Raw genomic sequence first — 27,273 nt, 5'->3', positions numbered from 1 at the left:
CAAGCCCGTTCAAAGCCAAACACTGTAGCAGAAACAAGAATGACCCAGAAGCTAAATTCTCTACTAGTCAGAGGCAGGAAATCATCAGGGACTGAAAAGCATAGAGAAGGCTCCCAGGAAAACAGGGACTTGAACTGATTGTGTTAGTTCTGTCACAGAAACAATTATTCATGACACTGGTTAAGGAACAGCAAGGCAGACTTCATTCAGGGGAACAATTTGATAGGTGAAGGCATGACCACAATGGGGCGTTTGCAGTAGAAGAGAGAGATTAGATTCAGCTTTGAATACAAGGAAAAGTGGGAATTTATAGCCAAGGAGCGAAGGGGAGGGAGTGGGGTCATTGGGTGAAAAAATTACTAAGAGGAAACATCAGGGATGAGGGGTGTTCTGGCTAAATTGACTTCACAGGAGTTCTGCAGAAGGCCGACGAGGATGATCAGAGATTACCTGGTGGTGACAGAGAGTGAGGACTTTGTTCAGGTATCAAAGGTGATAAGATATGGTGGGGATTCTGGCTAAACTGACTGAGCAGGATACTTGCTAAAGTGGGCTCTTAGGGGACATGCCCAAGGACATGGCCCAGTGGAGCTCCTAGGTCGCTGGTCAGAGAGACACTGTGTCAGCCCCCAGGGTGGCTGTAACAAAGCCCCGCAGCCTCGGGGACAAGCAACAGGAATGTGCTGTCTCACGTTTCTGGAGGCGAGAAGTCCAAGGTCAAGGGGTGGGCAGGGTCGGTTCTTTCCAAGGGCGGTGAGCGAGAATCGGTCCCTGGCTTGTACATGGGCATCTTCTCCCTGTGTCTTCACACTGTCTTCCCTCCATGTGTGTCTCTGTGTCCACATCTCCCTTTTTTTTTTACAAGGATACCAGCCATGCTGGTCAGGGCTCACCCAAATGACCCCATTTTAACTTGATTTTGTCTTGTAAAGATTCCATCTCCAGATAAGGTCACATTCTGGCATGGTAGGGTTAGGGCTTCAACAAGCGGGTGTTGACTGAAAAAAAAATGCACAACGTGAGAGTTGTGGGTTAAGTTTTATTTGGGGCAAAATAAGGACTATAGCTCGGGAGACAGAATTTCAGATAGCTCTGAGAAACTGCTCCAAAGAGGAAGGGGGAAAGGTCAGCGTTACATACGATTTCAGTGAAGGGGGTACGTGCAGTCAAGCACACGCTTTGGCAGAAGCTTCCTGCTTGTCATGAGGAACAGGTGTCACCATTAATGATTGTAGTGCTTTTCTAGATACGAGGAGATGCAAGAAGCGGGCTCATAAAATCTTCTCCTAAAAATATCTATCTATCTGAAGGCCTGTTCTACCAGTCTTTCCCAGAGCACAGAGTGCCTCATTCCTGATCTCCACCCTGAACTCCTTTCAGTGGGTGTTGAAGGTCAGCGGCTGCAGCAGTCCATGATCTAATCCTTGCAGAGGCCGATGGCAAGTGCCAATGTGTAGTTGGCATGGGTTTTGAGGAACCAGTTCAGCCCGCATCCCTGACTCCCGAAGAGCTGGGAAGAGAAAGTGGCAGGGCCCAGCGGGGTCCTGTGGGCTGGTGGGTCTGGAGTGGCGGGGAGGGAAGCTCCATCATTCTGTCACTAAACTTTCCACTTTTCCAGTTCCAGGTCCCCCCGCGGGAGTCAAGGCGGCTGCGGCCTCGGCCTCCATGGTCTTTGTGTCCTGGCTCCCCCCTCTCAAACTGAACGGCATCATCCGAAAGTACACGGTGTTCTGCTCCCACCCCTACCCCACAGTAAGTTGGTAAATCACCCAGTGCCTTTCAAGCATCTTCCGGAAACGAGCCACGGGCGCTCACTTGCGACCTTCTCCTTCCTTTGTTTCCCACCTCCTTGGGTTTCCCCAGTGGTTTTATTCTTCTCCCTGCTGTGTGCACATACAAAGCAAGGTCCTCATTACCACCTCATTGGAAAATACACCTCTGAATCCTTCTAAGGGGCACAGTTGTCTGGAATGATTGTTTATTGGGTGAGTTCCCACAAAAACTGCCAGCCGGCTTATCAAAATCAAAACCCAGAGGCCTTAGTTGATCGTCAGTGGACGCCACCTATTGATTTTGCTGTTGGGCTCATCCTTCAATGCACTTCGTGCTTCACCTGCCTCCCTCGCACACCCCGACCCCGTCCTCCTTCCCTGCCCATCGCCCACTGAGACCCAGCAGCCGGAAAACCCTTGTTGTGCTAGAAATGAAGGACTTTAACAAGACTCTATGACCCTCACAAGTACAACAGCCAGCTTAATTCATTGTGAAGGAGTTAAAAGTTAGGGTACTTAATATTTCAAAATATGGGATTTACTGTCATTAGTATAACACCACTGAATGATACTTACAGAGTTAAAGTGTTTCTTAAACAGAAGAATGTGTGTATCCAAAGGGGAAATTTAAAAGAAAACCAGAAATGGTTCATGAAATTTATGATGTCTTCATAGAAAAGTTTATGACATTTTCTGAGGTAGGCGCTGTGTCCAGTCCATCTTTCCGTCTCCCAGCTCCCGGCACAGAACATGACATGCATAGCCATTCACTGTTTGTGGAGTGAATACACAAATTAATTTTGGTTTTATTGTGGTAAAATATCAAAACATAAGACTAACATTTTTAAGTGTTCGATTCAGTGGCATTAAGTCCATTCACATTGTTGTGAGACCATCATCACCATCCATCTCCAGAACTCTTTTCATCTTGGAAAACCGAAACTCTGTCTCCATGAAACACTACCTCCCGTTCTCCCTCCCCCACCCCCTGGCAACCACCCTTCTCCTTTCTGTCTCAGTGAATTTGACTATTCTAGGAATCTCATAGGTATCACCGGAATAAGACAGTGTTATCTTTCTGTGTCTGGCTTATTTCACTGAGCATAATATGTTCAGGGTGCATCTGTGTTGTAGCATGTGTCTGAATTTCCTTCCTTTTTAAGGTTGAATAACATTCCTGAACTAATTTAGTAATTACTTTTTAATTAAAATGACATGCTTTCCCAAGTCTAGAGTCTGTAGGGGACCCAGAGGCCCAGTGGCACCAAAGACACTGAGGATGATTAACGGTGGGGAGACAGGGGGAGAGCAGGAGTGTGGCATACAGATGGGCCTCCATCTCTGAAAAGTATCAAGTTGTATGTTCTGCTGTTGATATGTCAACAGCAGCACCTCTGGAGTTGAGGTAAAGACTTGGCGGTAATATGCTTAGATATGGGTTTCAGAACTTGTGTGAGTTCCTTACCTGGTTTCAAACATGCTGTTAACTCTCACCTGCAGAAGCCTACCATCAGATCCCACCGTCAAAGTCCAGAGATGCAGAGCAGTGTAGGGGACGCGGTGGTTGGCCCTCTACTCAGAGGCCACTCACTGAGGACCCCATGCAGGTTCTGATCCTCTGAGCGTCAGCCCTGACATACCACCACATTCACCAAAGAGAGACAAAATTATTGCCGGAAGTGTGCCCATATTTCACTAGAATGTGAAGGGCTTCTTTATTTTTACTCATTCCTTCATTTCTTGATTTGCCGTAGGACTCCCAATTGCTCTTTTGACTCCAGCAAGCTAGAGAGAGCCAGCAGGGAACAGGGGACACAGGCAGCTAACCCTCATTCTGTCTTCCCAGTCGGCTCTTCATCGCTGAACTAAAAGCCCCAGCCTGGCTTATTTGGAATTAGTCCCGAGTGGCTGAGGCTTAGACGAGCAAGCCCACGTTTGTGGATCGTGGGCGCCATATTACTCTCCATCCTCCCAGCCTACGAAGTAAGTCCTATAGAAAAGGAGGAGTTACTATCCCGAACACAGTATCCATCGAACACTCTGTAGGATGGACTATAAATGATTTCCCAAGGGATTTCCAGTCTCTCCCTGCACAGAATAATGGGATTCAACTATCCAGGACCTTCTCCACAAGAGCCTTGCAAAAAATACCTTAGCGAGATCAAGCTAACCAGAAAAGGTGGGAAATAACTGAATTTCTCACCTCCTTGATGTCTTACAACCACTAGCAGGTGTTTCTATGCGGTCTTTAACCATATTTAAAAAACACTGTAAATCTAGAAATATGATTTTCACAAGGTGCCTGTGGTCTCCTGGGAAGCACCACTTATTAAGCTTTGCAGAGAGGACCCAGAACTCCAGAGCTGTCCTCAATAACATGAAGTGAACCAGAATCAGTTTTCTTCCATCTCTAGAACCACATTGCTATTCATCTCTTTCAAATATCATTTAAGACCACAAGGCCTATTTTTAATAGACTTTATTTTTTAGAGCAGTTTTAGGTTGACAGCAAAATTGAGTGTAAGGTACAGAGACTTGTCATGTGATACCTATTTTTAAAATAAAATAATACCATTACAAGTAAAGATGAGAGAGAACTAATACACGTGTCTTCAGAGGTGAAGACTTAAAAAATTCCATCTACTATTCTGTTTTTTTTCCGTGGAATGAGTAAGGAACTATAAATTACTGGAAAGGGGGAATTTTTCCCGTCTTTAGTGTCTGCGATTTAATTTTAAGTCAGAAAACTATGCTATCAAATTTTCTGAGACTTTTACTTTTCTGCCAATGTATCGAAAGAAACACCAGAGGGCAGTCCTAGTTCTGTGTATTTTTCCTGCTCGTGTATCTGAATTTTTTTTCCTTTGAAATGACTTCATAGTCGAATGTAGAACGTGGGAAGATAAATTAGGACACAGCACACTCTGTAATTTAATCTTCTTTATAAGAGTCCCTCGGCTAACCTTGCTGATGTAAATTTTCTCTCAAGATCCTCAATTCCTGCCCCTTCCTTGTGAAAGGGCCTTGTTAAAAGACACAGGCTCTTTTCTCTAATATGTACAATGCATTGTCTGATTATAGGCATTTGTTTCACGGTGTTCTCTCAGGTCAGCTTAGTAAAAGGCGTCAGAACATGAAACTTTGTATGTTGCCAGACAAGAAACTGGAAATTTGTCTCAAGGCTGGTTGTCTAAAACTGGTGCTTTGGTAAACATTAATCTCACTGTGAGGGACCAGCTAATGCAAAGAGATGTCAACCTTCCCAATCAGAGCAAAACCTCAAATCCGTTTGATTAAGGAATTCATCATATAATTTTTGGACCATGGCTATTACTTTTAGTATATAATGGTTTAGATGATCGATTCATACACTATGAGAAGCAATGGAAATCCAAAGTAATGAGCTAGCCTTGTAAGGTCCCAGGTAGAAAGTAGTTAACCAGGATTTCCTCTCTAACGACCCTCCCTACTTAAAAGCAGACTGTGAAAAATGTTATATATTACATAAGCACTAGGAGGTAGAAATTGTCTGTTTTGCAAGGCTAAGCTGATGGACATAGAAATGTGAAATTAGACAGCACAAACTTCTCATTAATGAAGAATAAAAATCAGAAGGTCTAAAAAATTATATCAGTGAGCTATGATCCACCTCAATTATTCCAGTTTCAGAAGATAATGTTAGCCAGTTCCTGCACAAAGTAGAGCTCAGTAGATGCTGCTGAATGAGCAAATGAGACTCATAGCAACTAACTCTCCACAGTGGAGCCCACAACTCAGAATTAAGCAAGTCTTCTAGGAAGCAAAGAAAGTAACCTCTACCAGGTCCAGACAACTTTCAAGCCAAGGTAGCAGGTGTGTGTTTGCCTCCCAACCCTCCCTAGACTGCATTTCCTAAAGCTATAGTGGGGCTGAGGACAAGACAGAGTGGCTTTAGAGAACCACAAATATTCAGGAATCTCAAGTCAAAAAAATGGTGCAATAACAGAATCAGGGAAGTAGTATCTAATGTGACCACCTAAATTTATAATGATTCTCATCATAATATCGATTGTTCCTCTCTCAGAAGTCACCATGGACCTCCTGGTTGTAAAATTCCATTGCCTCTTAGGAAGAAGTAATGCTCTTCCTATTTTAAGTTATAGCATCACAAGCTATTATATAGTTATTCGTTTTTAAATTTGTTTTCCTTACCATCCATTATCCTTTTATTCTTTCTCTTTTGTTCTCCCTCTCCCTCAACACCCCACCCTTAAAGGTAGGCATTTTTCAATACTCTACCTTCTTTTCATATTCTTTACTATCTCCCTGAATAATTGAATCTATTCTCGTAATTTAACTATCATCTGAAGTTAAGGGGTTCAAAATGTTTATCTCTAACCCTGACAATCTTAGAGAACCAATCAGTCCTATATTGTCAACTTCCTACCATCCATGTCTTCTTGGAGACTCCACCACATCCAACATGTCCAGAACCAAATTCATTCTTGCCCCTCTTCTCTTCCTGTTTCTCAACTAAGCTAGTCATTACCTTTGACTAAGCTAATGATTACCTTTGACAAAGCTAAGCCTTAGATTACCTTTGACTCCTGTTCTCCCTTTCCACTCATTATCTGATTGGTTTCCAAATCGTTTCTTCATTTACACAGCAAATTTCTGTAGAGGGCTACCCTATGCCAAGGGCTGAGCCAGAGTCTGAGGTGTATCAGTCAGGAGAAGCTGAGTTATGCTATGTAACCAACATGCCTAAAAATCTCAGTGATTTCCACCAATAACAGCTTTATTTTTCTTTCACATTCATGTTCATTGTGAGTTGGTGGTAGCTCTGATCCATGTTATCTTCACTCCAGGAAGGACCCATGTGGGTTTTATGGCAGAGGGAAAGAAATCTCTGGAGGGTCTGACATGGCATTAAATGCTCCAGCACAAATCAGTGGCCAGAATCCATCACATAGCCTCACTCAACCACAAGGGAACCAGGAATACAATTCAAACAAACACATACCCAGAAGACAGGCAAACCAGAATGTTTGGAGAACAACTCTAATATAATCATGGGACTGCAATGACAAAGGATAGAGTGTCTTTCTTTGAGAAGTTCCTAGTTCTAGGGAGGGCAGAAAATACTAGAGATGGTCACTGCTCTGTGTGGTGTGGCAAACGACACAACAGTGGCATGGACAGCACTGGATGACACAAGAGTCAGGTAGGAGGGTGTTACTCAAATAATCAGGTCAGAGACTGTTACTTAGGACATATTTACAGCCCTGGCTTGCAGGAGGGGAAGAATTGTACCTGAGGAGAGGGTTTTATGACCAAGGGAAATAGCACCTACAAAGTGACATTGTGTCATGAAGAGTCTCTCTCCACAACATCTTTCTAATCCTCTCCCTTCCTTTCACTCCCACCACCATTGCCTTGGTTCAAGTCCTTGCCTGGGAAACCAAAGTAGGGCAGAAGCCTTTGCACTACCCATATCCATTCCCTTCCACTGTCCGCATCACTGTCATAATTATTCTTCCAAATTCTTTGTCTGATCATGTCATGCCCTTGTGCAAATTTCTTGGATAACTTCTCCCTTTTTACCTAAAAAAAGTTCAGAATTCTCAAGATGACCTCTGCAGATTTCCATAAGCCAGCTCCAATGGCTGTTCAGTCTCCTATTCTACTAACCATCCTCCATCCAAACCCTAAGCCACACTGTGTCTCCGGTGTGTGTGTGTGTGTGTATGTGCATGTGTGTGTGCGTGTGTGTATTGCGTGTGTGTATTAGGTCCTCCTCCTCGTCTTTTCCCTCTCATCCTCCCATGTAATAATGTTTATTCTTAAGGCTCAACTTAAATGCCACATTATTTATTCTAACATTTTTGAGCACTTGCCATATTCTAGCTGCTATGTGTTAAATGCTTTATGCTTACAGTTTCCAAACTTGTTTTTTCATGACTCACAATCGGAAATATATTTTATGATCACACTCCAGTACACACACACAGCAAAAGCCTTATAAACAAAACTTCCCTTACTACACATGATGCACTCTGATATCTTCTGTTATATTGGATTTTTTTCTCTTCTTTTATATTTTAAATGATTGCCAGGCCCACTAAATTGCTTCTATGGACCACATTTTTTAAAATACTGCTTTCATCAGTTAATTCTGATGATTACCTTATGCAAGAGGGGTTGTTTTTATTCTCTTCTCTGTACTGGTACTGTGGAGACTGTGCAGCCTGCCCAGGACCACACAGCTTAGCAAGGTAAAGACAGGGTCTGTAGCCCACAGGGGTCTGAGTTCAGGAACCAGGCTCTTCACCCTAACAGCCTACTGCCTTCCCCGGGGAAGCTGGCCCTATCTCGCCTCAGCATCCCCAGTACTGATTTTTAACCTCTCTTTGACGTAACCATAATCTCTTGCATCACTGTTGGAGGGGGGCATAGCTGAGCCCCTGCAGTGACACGTCAGTTTCTTAAGTACAGGAACCACAGTTAGTTACTCTTATACCTTTGGAAACGCCGGTATTACGCTGACATAGTAGATGTTCAGCAAATGCTATGTTGAATTAAATTTTATGGATGACGGCTATGAGTCAACCAATAGAGGTTAAACTGTATAATGAAGTTTCTGCTTAATAAGGCAGGAAAAATGTGTTATATACTTTGGGATGCTTTCCATCCCCTAAGGATTTAGATAAAATGCCTGTGCTTTTGAATCATTGACATGGAAATCATTCTGCCACAGTTCCAGCTAAATGGACTTATTGCTGGACCTCTTTATTCTGTAATGGCAAAGCTGTAAATTATGGAGTTGCCAAAAGTCATCCAGAGAATACACAGTCATGTTTCACATACACATATGCAGTTAATCACATGTCAGCAGATCTTTTGGGGACACCTCTGTGTGACAGGCATGCATTAGGCTCTCTGTGCTCTTGAGATTAACTGAGCTCTACTCTAGCACTCAGCATCTTATCATATGACTGGGAGAAAACTAGAAAAGTTTCCTTGAGACGGACCTACAGCTAAGCATATGAAAACTATCTCTGGTTTTATAAAATTTCTGGGGAAGTATCAATATATTCTTGAGCTTCCTTAGAAATATCTCAGTATTTCATGGCCAGTTCTGATGAAATATGTTCTAAATCTGCTTTAAATTTTTTGTGCTGCAATTTACATATATTTATTAGACTCCAACTTTTGGGGGGAGTGAAGGGAAGTACATGCTATCTTTTATAATCTAGTTCTTTAAAAAGATGAAGAACAATAATCTAGTTCTTTATCCTCAATGAAACAGCCAATAACTGCTCAATATTTCTGTTAAGTCCATATTTTAATTTTTTTTAAATCATCATCTGTGGTGCTTCAGTTTCATTGGGCATCAAGTGAAGCTGTCCAGTTGCTATGACAGGTCAAAATGCAGGTGACCCCTATGCTAAGGTTGGGAGAAAGCTTGGCCTTTAAAATCCTGAGCCCGATTTTGGACTTTATTGAACAAAGGGAAGCAGAAGCATTTACTCAAATGGAATTTCTGTACAGAAACAAGCCCTAAAAATCACTTTTCAAGCCCAGTCTCACAAGATCGCCTGCCCAATTTTGCAGATAAATTACCAATACACATTCTGGCTTTGAACTGCCATTCATTCAGACTAGACAGCCGTGTAAACTTCTCCACTGTTTCTTACTGCTTCCAAAATAGCCACAGATGAAAATGCCCTTTTGATCAACTAGCTTTTGGAGCTTTTGAAAGAGTCCAGCTTTGAAAACATATCATCTTTTTGACTTGGTCTGATACAGACATGGGGTACTATTTAAGGAAATAAATGGCTTCAGATCTTTTTCAATTAAGAATTAAGAATGGCTATTTTTTTTCCAAAACTATATATTATACCTATATTACATTTATTACCTAGAACAGCCTTTCTCACAATTTCTTTCTTATATTGTGAGAAGTTATGTAATGCTAAACCAGTTGTTTTGTGCAAAATTTGTTGAATAGCTGATAGCAATCAAGTTAAATTAATAAAGCATTTTTACAGAGAGATCATTTGTATGGCAGATGGTATGACAACAGGGAAAGGATAAAACAAAACTAGTAAATGGAGGTGGTTTTGTTTGAAAGAGAGTGGGAAATATAAAGATCCTGTAATGTCAGTCTGTCTATTGGGACAATTCCCTGATTCTAAACAATAGCATGGAGAAACGTTTCTTTCATGCCTTTTCTGCATATCAACTTTAATTCACTTGCAAAACATTATAACAATAATTTTTATATTTGGGAGACCCAAAATAAAAATATTTTATGTTTGGAAGTCTTTTTTAAAAGTAACCCATAGCCATTTATATAATAGCTGATAGAGTGATCTTGGTAAAGTACAGAGGAAACCACCAAAATTGACTAAGATAAAACAAGTAGCTTTAATATGCTATTATTTCTATGAGAGATGGCCATCTTAGTCTATTCCATTAGGAAGATCTTTGTGCTGCATTATCTTCTTCTAGAGATGAAAATAATGAAATAAAATGGAAATCAGATCAAAATGTATTATACATAGAAATCTTAAAAAGAGGCAAATCTTAAATTGATCCAGCTGTTTATTCTTCATGTAATTGAGGCTATTTCTCTTCCACTAAACAGAAAGATTTTATATGCTCTGAAAGAGTCATTGCCCTATAATTAAAGGAGCTATCATTTTGTTTATTCTGCTTTGGAGGTTTTTTTAATCACTGCTGTGAACATTCTATCTATGAAATCATAGCATTCATTTTTTTTAAATAGGATGTTAATAATTAGATGTTAAAACTTTTTAAAGCACCATATTTCTTTGATAGAATTAGTGCTTCATTAAAAAGTTAATTGAAATTTTTTAAAGTGGAATTCTTTTTATATCCATCAGAAATGCTGAATAATTTGATCTGAGCAGCCTGCAACTCCATAGTCATCCTCTACACATTTTTTTCTGTTGTACTCAAATAAATTATAGGTCATTATTAAAGTCACTAGGACAACAGACATTTCCTCAGTCCATTCCAAAGAGTGGTTAGTGGGTCCTGACCCTGCAGCATTCTAGCCTAGGATCCCTGGGGGATAAGTGGAGGGAGGAGGGTGAGGCAAGGCCCACTCAGAGAGCCTGAAGCATCCATGGGGGAGTGATGGTAAGAACATGCAAGATTATAATCCAAAGGGCACTCTAGGATTGACCCCATACTAGGACACAAAGCAAGCCTCAACATATTTAAGAGTATGGGAATTATTTCAAACATCTTTTCTGACCACACCTGCATGTAACTAGAAATCAACCACAGAAAAGAAATGAGAAAAAAACTATTACGTGGAGACTAAACCAAAGGACAATAATGAAAAGGACCATAAGGGACATATAAACAAAGGGAAAATATAACACCTGACTGAGGCGATTAAAGAAGGCTTTACAAGCCTTTACAAGTTCATCTGTTCAGCTAAATAGTGTAACAGATTTGAATATGGATTCAGCCACTATTGGGTAAACATCCAGTTTTATAGAAATTACTAAAGAGCATTTAAAGTAGCTCATTGTGGCTAATTTTATCTTATTTACTGGTTAAAAAAGTATCTTAGACATGAAAGGAAAAATAATACACCAGCATCCCAAGACAAGAATAATTCTGGAGTGAAAGTAGAACTGGAAGATGCTGTTCCTAGCCTTTTCATGGGGTGATATTAAAGCACTAGGATAAGACTAACCTTCTAAGCAACCTTCACATCATTTCGAGGAGGATACTGTTGAGTTCCTCAGAAATGCATGACTCCACCCACCAGACCTAAAGCTGTAATACAGAAAGGCCGAACACTGGAAATGTGAGCTCTCTGGCTTGGGTGTCAAAAGGTGAATATTGTTAGCTGTATTTTCCACTCTGGGTACAACTTTAGGGAGGCAAACATGTCAGAAGCCTTGTAAAAACTTGCTGTAAATATTTTTTTACAAATCAAATCAAATGCATGAAGTTCCTATTTATTTTCCTAGGCATTTTACAAATGTGAATTCATGTCCTTGAGTATGAAAGGGATAGTTTTAGGAAGGGAATTCAAATGATTTTATTTCTAGATTTTAGTAGGAATTTGTCAGTTGCCTTATTTTAATTATTCCTCCGTTTGCCAAACCATGGTTATATCTCCTTCCTTGACAAGCAAACTTACCTTATAATCTATACAATGGAATTGAACTCAGTAAGTGTCTATGAATTCAAACTCAGCAACTATTTATGAGCTTTTATTATTACTAGGCATGGTATTAAGAGCATCTGCACAGCCCAAAGGAGAGATCTGTAGTCCAGCGAGCTTGTATGGCTGGCCCCATATGTCCTGTACCTGTTGTCAAGCCTCATCATACACATATTTCTAATCACATCAGCCTCCACACTTCCAGTGCAATGGTGTTGGCATAATACCCCAGCTACCTCCCAGAGCAAAAACCCATGAACATTCGATGTGAAGCACGATATTTGGAATAGCTCAATAGATAAACTACTTACACATTTTATAATTTAAGTGTGTGTCTTGAAAGAATACCAAAGTCTTCCCTCAAGAAAACTATGGACTGTCCCTGTTACGTGACACCAGCTCAAGAGAAGAACCCTGTTCTTCTTATTCAACAATCTCTGATGGACCAAGAAATACATAACTCGGCTGCCGCTTGGAGGATTGCAACTGAGAGTGATTAATTAATAATCAATGTCAAGTTAACTCTGGATTCTGATAGAATCCGCATGTTTAAATAACTTTTAGATGAGAAAGAACCACCTTTTCTCAAATGGCTAACAGGAATTTATGATGGGCACAGAATATTGGCCACCCCAATCCACAAATGCCCTGTCTGCTCCATCATGCTGGCACTGACCAGAATTAAAAATGAGCTGTGGGGCAGAATTTCCCATCAAGAGCCAAGCGTACACAAGTCATATACCTGGCATCAGAGCTTTCTTAATGTTGATTGGTTTTGTATTCCCACAGATCATGAAGTAACACAAGCCTTCCCTTAAAACAAAGGTTTAGCCCAATTATAGTAATCCATTCAAGATTAATTCATACTGTAGGAATAATAAAATCTTCTAGAATGGCTAATATCTCTGTCCTGACTCTGAAAATGATGAGACTAGAGAGTTAAAGATCTACCAGAAGAAAATTAAATATTTACATATTTAAATATAGAGAAAAGTGTATTTCTCCCCCTCCCCATAAATTTCTCCTTTTGACAAATTTGATTCATTCATCCCTAAGAAACTACACTGGGAGTCTGTGTTTCCTTATGCTACCATTTCCTATCTTGTTGCCCTTAGAGTGTAGCTCTGCTTTGTTATTTTCTATTCTATTTTCCATTCTGTCCCTCCATGCTCATTTAATGCTTCAAAGTCTTTGAAGGATCAGCCTAGCTGAAGTATCAGGAAAAATCCAGAAATAAAATCAATCCCTCTCACTGAGCATTCCCAGTATTTGGGAGGTAGTATCACATAATGGAATGCAGGTAGAAATTGGCAAGTCAGCTCAAATATGATTCAATCCTTGTGTTGGAAAATCGGGTATCCAATAAAAAGAAAATTAAGGAAATGTAAATATAATCAGTGCTATTATACATCATATAAAATTTTAAGGAAAACGTTCCATAAGGAAGTAATAGTCTTCCTCCCTCTTTCTCAGAACAAGCATATTTGGCTGAGCATTGAGAAGGGTTTAAACAAATAGATTTGCTTCACTACCCTGAATGGGTTTCTGATTAACCTTTTTCCCATTTAGCTCTTTTTCTCTTACCTGTTGCCACCTCTTGAACTTGTTAGCAATGGTTGAATTATGCACCATCTATGGATAAGTAATGCTGTTTAAAACAAATATTATATAATGTTCAGTACCCCCCTCTATTGGAGACATCCCGTACCTGCAGGCATCCCTCTGGAGACAGCTAGCCTTGCCCTCCCTTACAGCGTTCACGTGTGAGTGTCCTTCACCAAGCACCTGCAAGTGACAGCTAGTCCTAGCACAGCCTTCTCTCCTTTTGTGAGCAGGGCTAGCCTTTCACCTTCTCAAATGTGACTCACCCATCTCTACGGTGAGTTCAAAGGCCCCTACCACCCATAGGTGGGAATGTACACAGACATCGCTCAACAAAAATATCCTATTCTTGACTCAGCTTCTTATGGGACCCAGAGATAAGTGATGGTCAGAACATTAGAATCAGAAATCCCTGCGTAGGTGGTCTCACATTTTTCTAAGGAAAGAAGGTACTGGCATCTTTGGGACTATTCTCACCTCTTAAGGACACTGCTAAAACTTCACGATAACAAGAAAAGTCACATTTAATATCCAGTTACATATATAACAAAGAAAACGAATCAACTCTTCAATTATTTAAATTGTTCAGTCAATTTTCTGCTTGCCGTGCTACTGAGACCAAAAAAATGGTGCCCAATTTTATGGCAGTCATCAGGGGAGCATAGTGGCAGCACCAGTGCAACCAATTTTCCCAAATAACCGGTAGGAACCCCTGAATAGCTTGACTCTTATTTTCCATCCTAATCCTTAGAGAAAGGTCATTCCAACTGGGGGAAGTTTTTATAAATAAACCTCTTTTACTTCAACTTTTGGTTACTCTTCTATGTACATGGTGGAACAAATATTGCTGCATAAGAAATCATAGTTTTATCATTGACTTTAGCTACGTTTCATGTCTCAGGTAAAAACTAAATAAATAAGGGCCAATTGTAGCTTATAGACAGGATAGTGATTGAGTTTTAACTAAGGACTCTGCACTCTTCATGGAAAATTTTGTAAATATACTTTAAAGCTCTGTTGAAGTTGAATGTTCAGTAAGCGCAATTGTTATAATTTGCACATCATAAGCTTTGTAAAATTAATTTGGCAACAACATTGCCTTCAAACATTACAGAGCACAAGTACCCATAGTCCTGGGATTGTCTTCTTGGTTTTCCAGGAAACAAGTCAAATTCCCTCTGAACTTCTAGAGGAATTAATGTTGCCCATGATTGTCTATAGCGGAGTCAGGCTGGTGTGCATAAGGGGGTGAGGGGTTGGGTGGCTAAAGCGGGGCAAGTGGAGTGCAGATGCACACATGCATCCTAGCACATATGCACGTCTGAGCGCTCTGGGCAAGAGTCCCACAGTCTCCCTTTAATCATCTGCACTAGGGTATCTGTATGTTAAATATTTGACAATGGGAAATTCTCTGACATTATTTTTTATTGAGAGAGCATAGGTTTTATGACAATTAGGAGGTATAGTTAACATTTGTGTCCCCCGTTTAATTGCAGAGCTGGGACTGCAGCTTATGCAGCCTCGTGACCTACATAAGGTTTACTTTACAGCTCACAGGGGTAAAAGTAAGATCTTCACGTGTTTGATTGCTTGCCATTGGCAGCATGGGGTGTGAGGAAGCAACACTGGACTTGAGTCAGAAGCCCTGAGCTTGAGCCTCTGCTCACCTTTGTCTGGCACAGTGACCTCAGTGAGTCACTTACTCTGGACTTTAGTTTCCCTACAATATGGATAGGCTGGGAATTTTCCAAATCTTTAAGTTCTAGTTCCTTTTTGCTTACCAATTCCTTCTTCAATTTATGTCTCTCTTCTCTACTTTACTACCACTGTCAGTAGGAACCAACACTTTGTTAAGAAATCTCCTCTACTAAACATCCAATTTCATCACTTGCAGGTTCTACCTTCCACGGAATACTAGAACATGACCACAATTCAGCCAGGTTCTCTGCCACTTTGTAACAAGGATTGCCTTTCCTCCATTGCCCAATAACATGTTCCTGATTTCCATCTGAGACCTCACTAAAATGGCCTTTACCATCCGCATTTCCACCAGCATTCTGCTCATTATTATTTGCGTATTCTCTAAGAAGACTGGGGCTTTTTCCTCAGCTCTCCTCTTTTCTTTCTGAGCTCTCACCAGAATCACCTTTGGCGAACACTTCATGGCAATCTCAGCTTGTTCTATCATCAACCTCAAAACTCTTCCAGCCTCTACCCATTTCAAAGCCACTTCCACATTTTTAGGTATTTATTACAGCAGCACCCCGTTTCTCAGTACTAATTTCTGTGTTTGTCTGCCTGGACTGCTATTTTGTTATTAAGTTCATAGATGTTTAGGATTGCTGTGTCCTCTTGGTGAATTGATCCCTTTATCATTATAAAATTACTTTCTTTATCACTGGTAATATTCTCTGCCCATAGATCTACTTTGTCTGATACTAATATAGACATTGCAACTTTCTTTTGATTGGTGTTAGCCTGGGATAGATTTTCTGTCCTTTTATTTTTAACCTACTTGTATTTTTATATTTGAAAAGCATTTCTTGTTGGAAGCATATAGTTAGGTATTGCTTTTATATCCAGTCTCAAAATCTCTGCTTTTAATTAGGATTTTAGATCATTTACACTTAAAATAATTATAGGTATATTGACATAGGTTTAAATCTATAATCTTGCTACTTTTTTATTGTCCTATTTGTTTCCTGTTTACTCCTTTTTAGACTTCTTTGGATCAACTGAATATTTTTTATAATTCTATTTTACTTTCTGTTGTCTCATTAGTTTTATTTTACTCTTATCTTGTAACTTTAGTGGTTTGTTTGGGATTAATGCATATCCCTTTTCATTCTACATTCAAGTGATATTATGCACTTCATGTACAGTTTGAGAGCCTTACAATACTATGCTTCCATTTTTTTTCCGTTCCTAACATTTGTGCAATTGTTTTCATACATTTTACTTTTATATATTTTATGAACCCCACACTACATTTTTATTATCTTTTAATTATCAATTATCTTTTAATGAGATGTAAATAATAAAAAATCACATGTATTTATTTACGTTGTTACCATTTCTGGTATCTTACATTCCTTTGTGTAAGCTTATATTTCTACCTGGTATCATTTTTCTTCTGCCTGAAGAACTTTCTTTAACATTTCTTGTAGTGTGGCTCTGCTGATGATTAATTCTTTCAGCTTTTTCTATGTTTGAAAAAGTCTTTTTATCTCTTTCATTTTAAAATATATGTTTGTTGAATATAGAATTCTAGGTTGACTTTTTTCTTTCAAAACTTTAAAACTGTTGTTCCACTGTCTTCTTACTTGGTGTCTTAGTCAGCTTGGGCTGTTATAACAAAAATGCCATAGATTGGGTGCTTGTAAGCAACAGAGACTTATTTCTCACAGTTCTGGAGGCTAGAAATCTGAGATTACGGTGCCATCATGGTAGGTAAGAGACCTCTTCCTGGTTGCAGATTTCTCATTGTATCCTTACATGGTAGAAGGGGTCAAGGGAGGTCTCTTGGGCCTCTTTTATAAGGGCACTGATACCATGGGTGCCCTTCACCTCCCAAAGGCCACACCTTGGGAGTGTGGTTTTGATATATGAATTTAGGGGGGACATTCAGACTATAGCACTTGGATTGTTTTTGACAAGAAGTCTGTGACATCTTTATTTTTGTGCCTGCATATATAATATGTCTTTTCTCTGGCTACTTTTAAGATTTTCTCCCTATCACTGGTCTTGAGCAATTTGATTATGATGTGCTTTGGTGTGGTTTTCTTCATATTACTGTGGCTGGGTTTTATTGAGATTTTTGGTTTTCTGGGTTTATAGTTTTCATCAAATTTGGAAAAATTCCAGCCACTATTTCTTCAAATGTTTTTTCTATCCTGCCTCTTTTAGTGATTCCAATTACATGTATGTTAAGCTGCTTGATGTTGTTCCATAGCTCACGAATGCTGTGTTAAATTTTGTATTCTGTTCTATCTCTGTGTTTCACCTATTAATATATCTTCAAGTTCACTTACCTTTTTTTTCCTGCAAGATCTCATCTGCTAATAATCTAATCCAGTGTATTTTTCATCTCACATATTGTAATTTCATCTCAAGTTTGACTTGGGTCTTTTTATATCATTCATGTATCTATTTAGATTTTTTAATATCTGTAGTTATAATACAATTATAATAACAGTTTTAATGCCCTTGTCTGCTAAATCTAATATCTGTGTCAATTATGGGTCAATTTTGATTGATTAAATTTTATATTCTTTATGAGTCTTTTTTTCTCATTTGTTTCTTTGCATTTCTGGAATTTTTTATAGAAGTTTTTAAAAAATTTATTTTATTGAAGTATAGTTGATTTAAAGTGTTGTGTTTTCTGCAGTACAGAGTGAAGTAAGTCAGAAAGAGAAAAGAGTAAGTCAGTAAGAGAAAGAGAAAAATACCGTATGCTAACATATATATGGAATCTAAAAAAAAAAGGTTCTGAAGAACCTAGGGGTAGGATAGGAATAAAGATGCAGACATAGAGAATGGACTTGAGGACACGGGGAGTGGGGGAAGGGTAAGCTGGGATGAAGTGAGAGAGTGGCATGGACATATATACACTACCAAATGTAAAATAGCTAGCTAGTGGGAAGCAGCCGCATAGCACAGGGAGACCAGCTTGGTGCTTTGTGACCACTTAGAGGGGTGGGTTAGGGAGGGTGGGAGGGAGAGGCAAGAGGGAGGGGATATGGGGATATATGTATACATATAGCTGATTCACTTTGTTATACAACAGAAACTAACACAACAATGTAAAGCAATTATACTCCAATAAAGATGTTAAAAAAATGTGTTAATTTCTGCTGTACAGCAAAGTGATTCAATTATACATATATATATTTTTTTCATATTCTTTTCCATTATGGTTTATCACAGGATATTGAATATAGTTCCCTTTTTGCTTATCCATCCTATACACACTAGTTTGCATCTGCTAATCCCCAACTCCCAATCCACCCCTCCCCCACCCCCCTCCCTTGGCAACCACAAGTCTGTTCTCTATGTCTGTGAGTCTGTTTCTGTTTCATAGATAAGTTCATTTGTGTCATATTTTAGATTCCACATATAAGTGATATCAATCATATGGTATTTGTCTTTCTCTTTCTGACTTAGTTCACTTAGTATGATAACCTCTAGGCCCGTCCATTATAACAGCTTTTTTGAGTTATAATTCGCATACCATGAAATTCATGCTTTTAGAGTATGAATTCTAAAAGCCACAATTCAGTGGCTTTTAGAATATTCAGAGAGTTGTACAATCCCCATCATTATCTAATTTTAGAACATTCATAATCCCCCTCAGAAAAACCCATACCCAATAGCAATCTATCCCCATTCTTCCCCTCTCCCACCCCACCCCTGGCAACCACTAATCTACTTTCTGTCTCTATGGATTTGCCTATTCTGGACATTTCATACAAGGTAATCATAAATGTGTAGTTTCTTGTGATTGGCTTCTTTCACTTAGTATAATGTTTTCAAGATTCTTCCAAGTTAAGCATGTATTGGTACTTCATTTTTTCTGTTGTTGAATAATCCTCCATTGTACGGATGCAACACATTTTATCTGTTCACAAGTTGCTAGATAGTTGGGTTATTCATATCTAGAAAATTTTTATTGAATGCCAAACATTGTGACTTCTACCTTACAGGATACTGGATATTTTTATTCCTGTAAATTTTTTTGACTTTTATTCTTAGATGCAGTTCAGTTCCTCGGTGACAGTTTGACCTTTATGAATCTTGCGTTTAATATTTGTTAGGCAGTACCAGTACGGTGTTCAGTCTAGGGCTAATTATTCCCCACCACCAAGGTAAGGCCCTCAGGCACTATGTCCAGTGGTCCACGGATCTTGAAGGCTTCCAGTCTGGCTGGTGGGCGCAGGCACTATGCCCAGCCCTGCGTGGAAGCTGAGCACTGGGGCCTCCAGTCCTTTCAGGTGGTTCTTTCCCTGGCCTCAGATGGTTTCTCCACATGCACACATCTGCTCAGCTGGAGACCCAAGTGGGACCCTCTTCAGATTCTCCATGTAGCTGTCTTCCCGGTGCTCCATCTTGTAGACTCCAGCCCCCTTCCAGGCTCTCAGCTCTGTCTCCTTGACTCAGGGAGGCTGCTGGACTCTTCCTGGGTTCCCTTCTCTGTGCCATGGCCTGGCAACTCTCACAAAAATGTAGCAACCCTGCAACTGTTGGCCTGAGCTCATTTACTTCCCGTATTTCAGAGAAATGGTCACTGTCCGTCATTACCTGATGTGCAGTGCCTTCGAAGCTGTTTCCTATATTTTGTGTGTTCTTTGGTTGTCTCAGGTAGAACGGTCCATCTGGTTCTTGTTATTCCATCCCAGCGGAAAACAGCCATGCCGTGACCCATAATGTAAAGGGTTAAATTACTCATTGGTAGCTGTCATAGCTGCTGCATAGACAAATTCGGACTATGTAGATATTGCAGATCCAGCCTTTTAGAGAGGGATGAGAGGTGGCTTTTGTTTCTTATTACAGATAATGTGTTAATAAGCACTCCTTTAGGAGATCCATTTGTGCCATTGGCCTCCTTGAATGTGGGAACATTTATGTCTCCTCTCACAGGTGATCAGCGAGTTTGAAGCCTCTCCTGACTCATTTTCCTACAGAATTCCTAACCTGAGTCGGAATCGGCAGTACAGCGTCTGGGTGGTGGCCGTGACCTCAGCCGGGAGAGGCAACAGCAGTGAAATCATCACAGTGGAGCCAGTAGCTAAAGGTATGCCACCCATTATGGTAAGGGCCTCATTGCCTACGACGATTCGACTGGTGTTAAGTCTCTATTCTCTCTGAAATAAAGCTTAAAACGCCCTAAAGATCAAGTAAACCAGAATACCATGTGTTATCACATTTCAGCCCAAGAAATAGATTTGCTGCTAGCAAATCTGGGCTTTTGTGCAAATCAGGAAAGCATCCTCCTAAGGACGAGTGGCTTTACAACTTCCGGTGCCTTGGGGGAAATTAGGAAAAAGAGCCCCCATTCACCCCTTTGGGTAGGTGAAAAATCACTGCATAACGGCTTCCCAAGCAAATTCTAGTATCTTCAAAATCAGGTCTCGTGCTTCTGAAAGAGAAATGTCTGTTTTTTGGTCTATGGAATTTAGAACCTTACAAATATAAGAAAATCATTAGTTCTTCTTCTATTGATGGAATGCTGTATACAAAGACCTTAAGTAACAAAAGGAAGTTTGTTTTAGGAAGAAAAAGTTCCTAAAAATGAATATAATATCTTTACATTGAGATGTTAAATCTGGCCCTAAAAAGCACGTATAGACACAGAATTATTCTACTTATTCTACTTCTGGTAATTGCTACCGTGCGGTTGTTAGAGTATCCCTAAATTAGCACTTGTCAGGAATAAATGTATTTACCTCACAATTCCAGGCCAACAGGAGTTGCCCCGGGTTTGGGAATACGCCACATTGGCAGTTTATTACTCATAAGGCTTCTAGGTGCCTGAAAGAGAAAATAAACATTCCAAGATTCCAATTTTCCCTCTAAGAGTGCTTGGTAACATGCTGGTAATGTGACAGCTAAGAAAGAGGCAGAATAAAGTAGTGAAGGAAAAAGAGAGTGGTGTCACATTTTGAACATAAGTTCAAATAGAAAATAAGTGTATTGTTGGTAAGGAATATAAACGGTGGATTCTTTTTGTCTATTGTACTCTTTGATCATAATATCCAGCTACCCACAACGTACACTTTCTTGCACTTAGAAAACAGTGATTATCAAAGGGCATCAGGACTGTGGGATTTAAAAAAAAGAACTGCAACATAAGATGTCGGGTTAGAGACAGCCTCACCTCTTCTGTACTCTTGTTCATTCAATGTTACATCTCCAGACCCAGCCAGGAATGGCTTGGCTAAGGTAGAGGATGTGCCATACTCAGAGGGGAACCAACTGGAAAGTGGCTACTTCCACGGGAATAGGACTTGTCTGGGCAGATTAAGTGTCATTTAATAAATCATTTTGAGTGCTTATTGTATGTCAGGCATTATGCTAGCAATACAGGGGTGATTTTGTCAAGGGAGCCTGACTGCTGTAGCAAAATATCCTGTAAGTGTCAGTGGCTTAACCTGATAACCCAGACCAAAACAGTGTTTCTGGACCGGGTGGCTTTCCTGGGTGGCTCATTCCACATGGTGACTCAGGGATCCTGGCCTCTTCCACCTTGTGATTTGAGATCCTGGGTCCTTTATTTCCAGCCATGTAGTTGGAGAAAGAGAGCGTGGAGTCTCATAAAGAAGGTTTTCATGGGCCAGATGTGGAAGTGTTTCCTTCATTCTTACCCATATTCCATTGTATAGAATGAAACATGGGTCGCACCTAATTTCAAAGCAGAGCTTGGAGATGAAGCCAGGCTGAATGTCCAGAAAGAAAAGGAAACAGGGTGTGGTGAGCACACAGGAGTCTCTTCTAAGGATTATATACAACACACGTGTTTACTCTCTGCCCTCGTGGAGCTCAAAATTGGGTGGGGACACGGTAAACAAAGCATCACAAATATGCATGTATAATTGCAAACGTCAATAAATGCTTTAGAGAACCCACTTTAGAACAGACCCCACTTAGAGCCTTGGCCACACCAAGATGAGTAACTGCAGTTACATGGCAAGGGAAGAAGATGTGTCCCAGTGTTCGAAGGCCTGCAGCCTAGGAAGAGTTACGTGTGTTGGAGGTCTGGAAGCTGGACCCGTGGGTCTGGGGAGGCGGGAGTGGTCTCAGGAGAGCTGGGGGGAAGGCAAAGGCCTGGCCAGGCTGGGCCTTCAAGGCTGTGTTCAGGATTTCAGATTCTACTCTAAGCAAAATGGAAAGACACTGTGGAGTCTTAACCAGAGGAGGGACATGATCCTATCTTTGTGTGTGCATGTGTATTAAGATTTCTTTGTAGAACAGCTTTAGGTTTATGGAGAAATTGTGATGCTAGTAAATAGAGTTGTGCACTTCACGTCAGGTTTCCCCATCATTGACATCTTACATCAGTAGGTGTACTCGTGACACCTAATGGCAGGTGTGTTTGAAGACCATGCTGATGTCTATATCCTGAGTGGATCACAGGGAGGTAAAGGTGGGAAATACAGGAGACCAGACAGGAGCCCGAGCAGTCAGGCAGCGTGGCCTGGGCTAGCGTGGTAGCAGAGGGGCCTGAAAGGTGTGTCCTGGGTGTAGAAGCGATGGGACTCAGTGCACGATATGCAGGGGACAGGGGGAGAGCAAGAATGAACAAGCAAATCTAGCGCGCATTGTTGTAGGTGGTGGTGTCATGTGCTGGAGAGGATGACCACGGAGGAAGGGGTTTGTGAGGCAGGTGAAAGGATATGGGGACATTTTGGACACGTTCAATCTGCTGTGACTGAGAGCAATCCACTTGGAGATTCTGTGCTGTTGGGGTGAGTCCTGACTCTTAAGAGACATCTGGCAGGAGGCAGAGAAGGAGCGGGCTTGGCACCCAGGCACCCCTCACACCTGGGCTGGGGAGAGCCCACCTGGACCACAGAGGGGGGCGGAGAGTCAGGTCCAGGGGTAGCTGGAAGCACGTCGGCTTGCACTGGGGAGGGAGAGGCCTGGGAGCTGGCAGAGCAAAGGGTGTCAGGCCAGACAGGCAGGGGCAGGGCCAGGAGGGCAACGTCGGGAATTCGGCAGAGATGCTTTGAGAGGGAGGGATGCTGGGCTGTGGCAGTTGCTGCCGGGAGACCAAGGGAAGCAACACTGGGAGTGCCCTTGGGTTTGGCCACGCAGGGGACCTCAGGGACCTTCCAGAGAGCAGCTGTGGTGGGGAGGGAGGACCGGGTGACGGGAGAAAGTGAATGGGAGGTGGGGAAGCAGAGGGACTGAGCAGACCATTCTCTAAACGTACATCACCGGGAAGAAGTGACAAGAAAGGGAAGCTGGAGCGAGGGCAGGGTGTCACCCAGGCAAGGCTCTGGTTTCTGAGGTTTACCGTGTCGGCTGCAGAGCACGCCGTGTGGCCGTGGGAAGACTCCGAGGACAGGGAGAGGTGGGTAATACAAGCTAAGGAGCCGAGGGCCGCAGGGTGAGGTTTGCAGAAGGAAACACAAGCGGGTTTAGAGATTCAGGGGCAGGAGATGCAGAGCTCCCGGCTGCGGTCTTCCAGTTTCTCTATCAAGTATCAGGCAGTTCGGGGCTGTGAAGAAAGGACCAGAAGTTTGAGAAGAGAAGGGACAACAGGAAGTCCTCATTGCAGAGAAGCGGGAGGAAACTTACTACCGAAACTGACACCGGCAGGGAGAGCTGAGGGGCCAGGTGAGGTTGGTGGCTGTGAATCTATGGCGGTTCCCAGGTTCCCGGGTGCGTGGATTTCTCCAGAAGTGTTCAGCTTCTCATGCTTAAATGGGGTTCACCCAGAGTTAGGGTCGATCTCCATGGGTTTTCCAGAAAGGGGCTGAGCTAGGGAACACCTCCGGGGTGGAGCAGACGTCCGGCCGGCAGGCACCGCCCAGGAGCCCCCGACCCTGGCAGACCATAAGCCGTAACGGCCGAAAGGTCCAAGCTGGACAGACGGGGCCACCCGCAGGCTGAGGAAGCTGGTGCAGCTTGTTTTCTGTAGTTGTTGGAAGATCAAGGCAGGCTGGCAGCTGTGGCAAATCTGGGGGGTCCAAAACTCCAGGGTAAAGTTCAGGAAGAGGGCTGCTGCTTTGGTGGAGGGGGCAGCAGAATGAAACCACACACCCAGTCCTGGAGGAACGCCATCCTGGGAAGGAGCCCAGGGCCGGGGGTGGGGTGTGGGGGGCAGACCCAGAGCACACGGCACGTGGCTAGAGCAGCACAGGTACTGGGAGGGGTGTCCAGGTTGCTGGTGGGCTGTGGTTTCTCATCAGAATCACCCGAGGTGCTTGTTCAAAGATAGACCCCCGGAGCCCACCCAAGATCCGTTGAATCACAGAGCCAGAGTAGGAGTCTGCATCTTTAGCAAAGATTCTAGGTAATTCTCTTGCCCGCTCCAGTTTGCTTAGTCTTAGAATTTCAAAGTAGGATCCTGTAAATTCCAACTTCCACAAACGGACATTAATTCTAGAAACCGGGTGTGTTGGGCTTGAAGATGAAGTGGTTTTAACCAGTGTTTTTCAGAAGCCTAGTGGAAACCCACTCATAAGTCCTGGAATTAATTTTAGGAGTTACAGCCAGCATATTAAAAAACTAAAATGGAATAGAGTCAAATGGGCTAGACTAGGCTTGAAAAGAAAGTAGAAAATATCAGAAAGCATCATACACAGTAAGCATGAATGTGTAGAACTTTGTTTTCACTTACACACACATTATGTGTGCAGCTTCTGGGATTCAATGTAAAATATATTTCTTACAGGAGGAGGGGCTGTTAGAAAGCTTGAAAGCCCCACAACTCTAGCTGGCTTTCCCTAATCACCCCCAGTTTGCTGCAAGGATATTCCTCATCATAAAAAGATGGTCTGAAGGGTTTGAAAGGGAAAATTCCTAACTTCCAATGTCAGAAATCCGATGCTACCTGCCCAGGATATTTTTGTTACCGTGATAGAAAATCAGAAAGGTCAGTAAGTGATAAAGCGGGCTCTGCCCTGGAATACTCCATTTCCAGGTGAAGGGTGCCATCCGTGGGCCACCTCTGCAGACCCTTCTCTGAGGAGGAAGAGCTGCAGTTTCCCCTGCAGGCAGGGAACGTTGCTTCAGACACATGGGTGGCTTTTGCTATAATACTTACTGCACAAAATAGGCCCAGCTTCTGAGCCCGCTGGCACTTCCTCTCGCTCTGCTCTTGCCGCCAATGCTTAGAACAACAAAAGTCAGAGTTGTCTGGCAGACCTCAGTGATGAAAGCTTTGTGCTCTAGCCCAGGATGACTCCTAATGAGTTGGCTCTGGGAACTCCACCTTTCCTGGCATTCCAGCACTCTCCTGAGAAGTCTGCTCCCCACATCTGCTGGCCAGTCTCAACCCTCAAGCCCAGAATGGTGCAGGGGTCCCAACACTGGTTCCATCTTTCTGGGTCCATCATCAGATTGGAGCTGCCTTCCACCAGTGGACTCCTTGTCTGTGCACCCAGATGGGCTGAGCTTCTAGAGAGAGTGGCCCAGAAAGCAGTGTCCCAGTGAAAGGCAAAGGCCGGGCAGATCATTCAGCCTCTGGAGGACTCGTATCTTGGTGTCTCTGTCAGCCTCTGTGTCTCACCCAAGAAAGTGGCACTAGGAACCTGTCAGTACAGGGCCCCTCTGGTCTCCAAGGAGGCCCCTGCTCACATGGGGATGCCCTGGGCTTTTTCCTCTCCGCTTCCTGGACCCTCCAGCCACTTTGGGACTGTACCAGGGCCCATGTCCCCAGGAGATGCCCCTGTTCCAGCATCTGAATCACTGCCCCAAGCAAACAGTGGTTCTTCAAGAGAGGCCAGTCCAGAAATGTTTATTTTCCTTAACGTTTGTGCTGAAGATCAAGCTGATATAATAAAGTCGGGAAAGTACCACAAAATTGATAAATAGAAGTCACTACAGTTTTACTTCTTCCCGTCTTGGGACTTTATGTTTTGTTTTGTCTGTTCTCTCAGATATTACAAGTATGTTTTAATGTGCAGTTTGGGGTGTTGAGAGAAATTGCTTAATAAAGTGCTTTGAAAAATAACTGGGCTCATAGAAAGCACATCTTGGAGCTGCTGGGCTTATGAAGCCCCAAGTATTTAATTTGGGGTCCTTGTGGTTTAGTCAATACAAGGGGATAAAGTGCTACAATAGGGGTTTTCGGCAGTTTGTATGTTCGTACAATGAACATCCCTTAGACACACTCTGATACCAAGAATAGTGTTGACAGGTGTGACATTGATTGGCAGGGATGCACTTTCCTTTCTGGGGTGTTGCTGGGTTGGGGAGGGTCACCTTGGCCTCTGTGTAGATGACTCTGGAGTTACTGGGCTTCTGCTCTGTTTGGTGGTTCAGCTCCCGCACGAATCCTGACCTTCAGTGGCACGGTGACCACTCCATGGATGAAAGACATCGCCTTGCCTTGTAAAGCTGTTGGGGACCCTTCTCCTGTGGTAAAGTGGATGAAAGACAGGTAACCAGTAACCCAATGTATGCCCTCAGTGCATCGGACACACCGTGCTGAGTCTCGTGGTCTAATTTTGTATATTTACATTCTTGAAAGCTCCAGGAAAACTACCCACCCTTCTGCGATAGAGAGGAAGTTGGTTGAGGGCGGTGGCAGAAGAATCTCAGCTTTAACACTAAAAGGATCTGATCTGTCTTGTCAGTTCTCTAAAAATTCCGAGCTTTATATTCATAAGAGAATGCTTCCGAGGAAAATAGTCTAGCCAGCCCAGTAATCTCCGTGGAAGTTTCCTGTACCTTATCACAAAAATCTCCTGTATATCTGAGATGAACGTACCCAAGGTGACTGGAGAATTAGCACTTATCTCTTCTCCTTCCAAGATAATGGACCAACTAATGCTAACTCAAATGCTCTGAGAAATAACTTTTAGAAATGGAATGCATTAAGACTTAGCTAATATAAAATCTGGTTTTCCGTGCTCAGTAGGAATTATTACAACAATAGCAGATGAGATGGAAGGGAGGAAGCGGGTGAGATGGATTCTGTTCGTGTAATTTTTTTAAGTAACTTACCTCTATTCAGAGGCAGAAATTAAGATATAAATAAAG

General features: G+C 42.1%; 1 protein-coding gene across 2 annotated transcripts in view; it reads left to right on the top strand.

Moving 5' to 3' along the window:
* The window catches only part of DSCAM (DS cell adhesion molecule), a gene marked incomplete at its 5' end in the record, with an annotated part of 741,397 nt that overhangs the window by 653,518 nt on the left and 60,606 nt on the right, over positions 1-27,273 (top strand). For both annotated transcript variants that reach the window (XM_082458757.1, XM_082458758.1), the window contains 3 exons: positions 1,619-1,752; positions 20,203-20,356; positions 26,554-26,671. In XM_082458757.1, the coding sequence (XP_082314883.1) occupies positions 1,619-1,752; positions 20,203-20,356; positions 26,554-26,671 (406 nt within the window). The remainder of the gene's footprint in view (positions 1-1,618; positions 1,753-20,202; positions 20,357-26,553; positions 26,672-27,273) is intronic.

The sequence above is a fragment of the Balaenoptera physalus genome, assembly GCF_965194825.1.
Source record: "Balaenoptera physalus genome assembly, chromosome: 4".
Lineage (NCBI taxonomy): Eukaryota > Metazoa > Chordata > Mammalia > Artiodactyla > Balaenopteridae > Balaenoptera > Balaenoptera physalus.
Note: the sequence above shows the minus strand (reverse complement) of the source record. Positions and strands in the feature narration are given on the sequence as shown.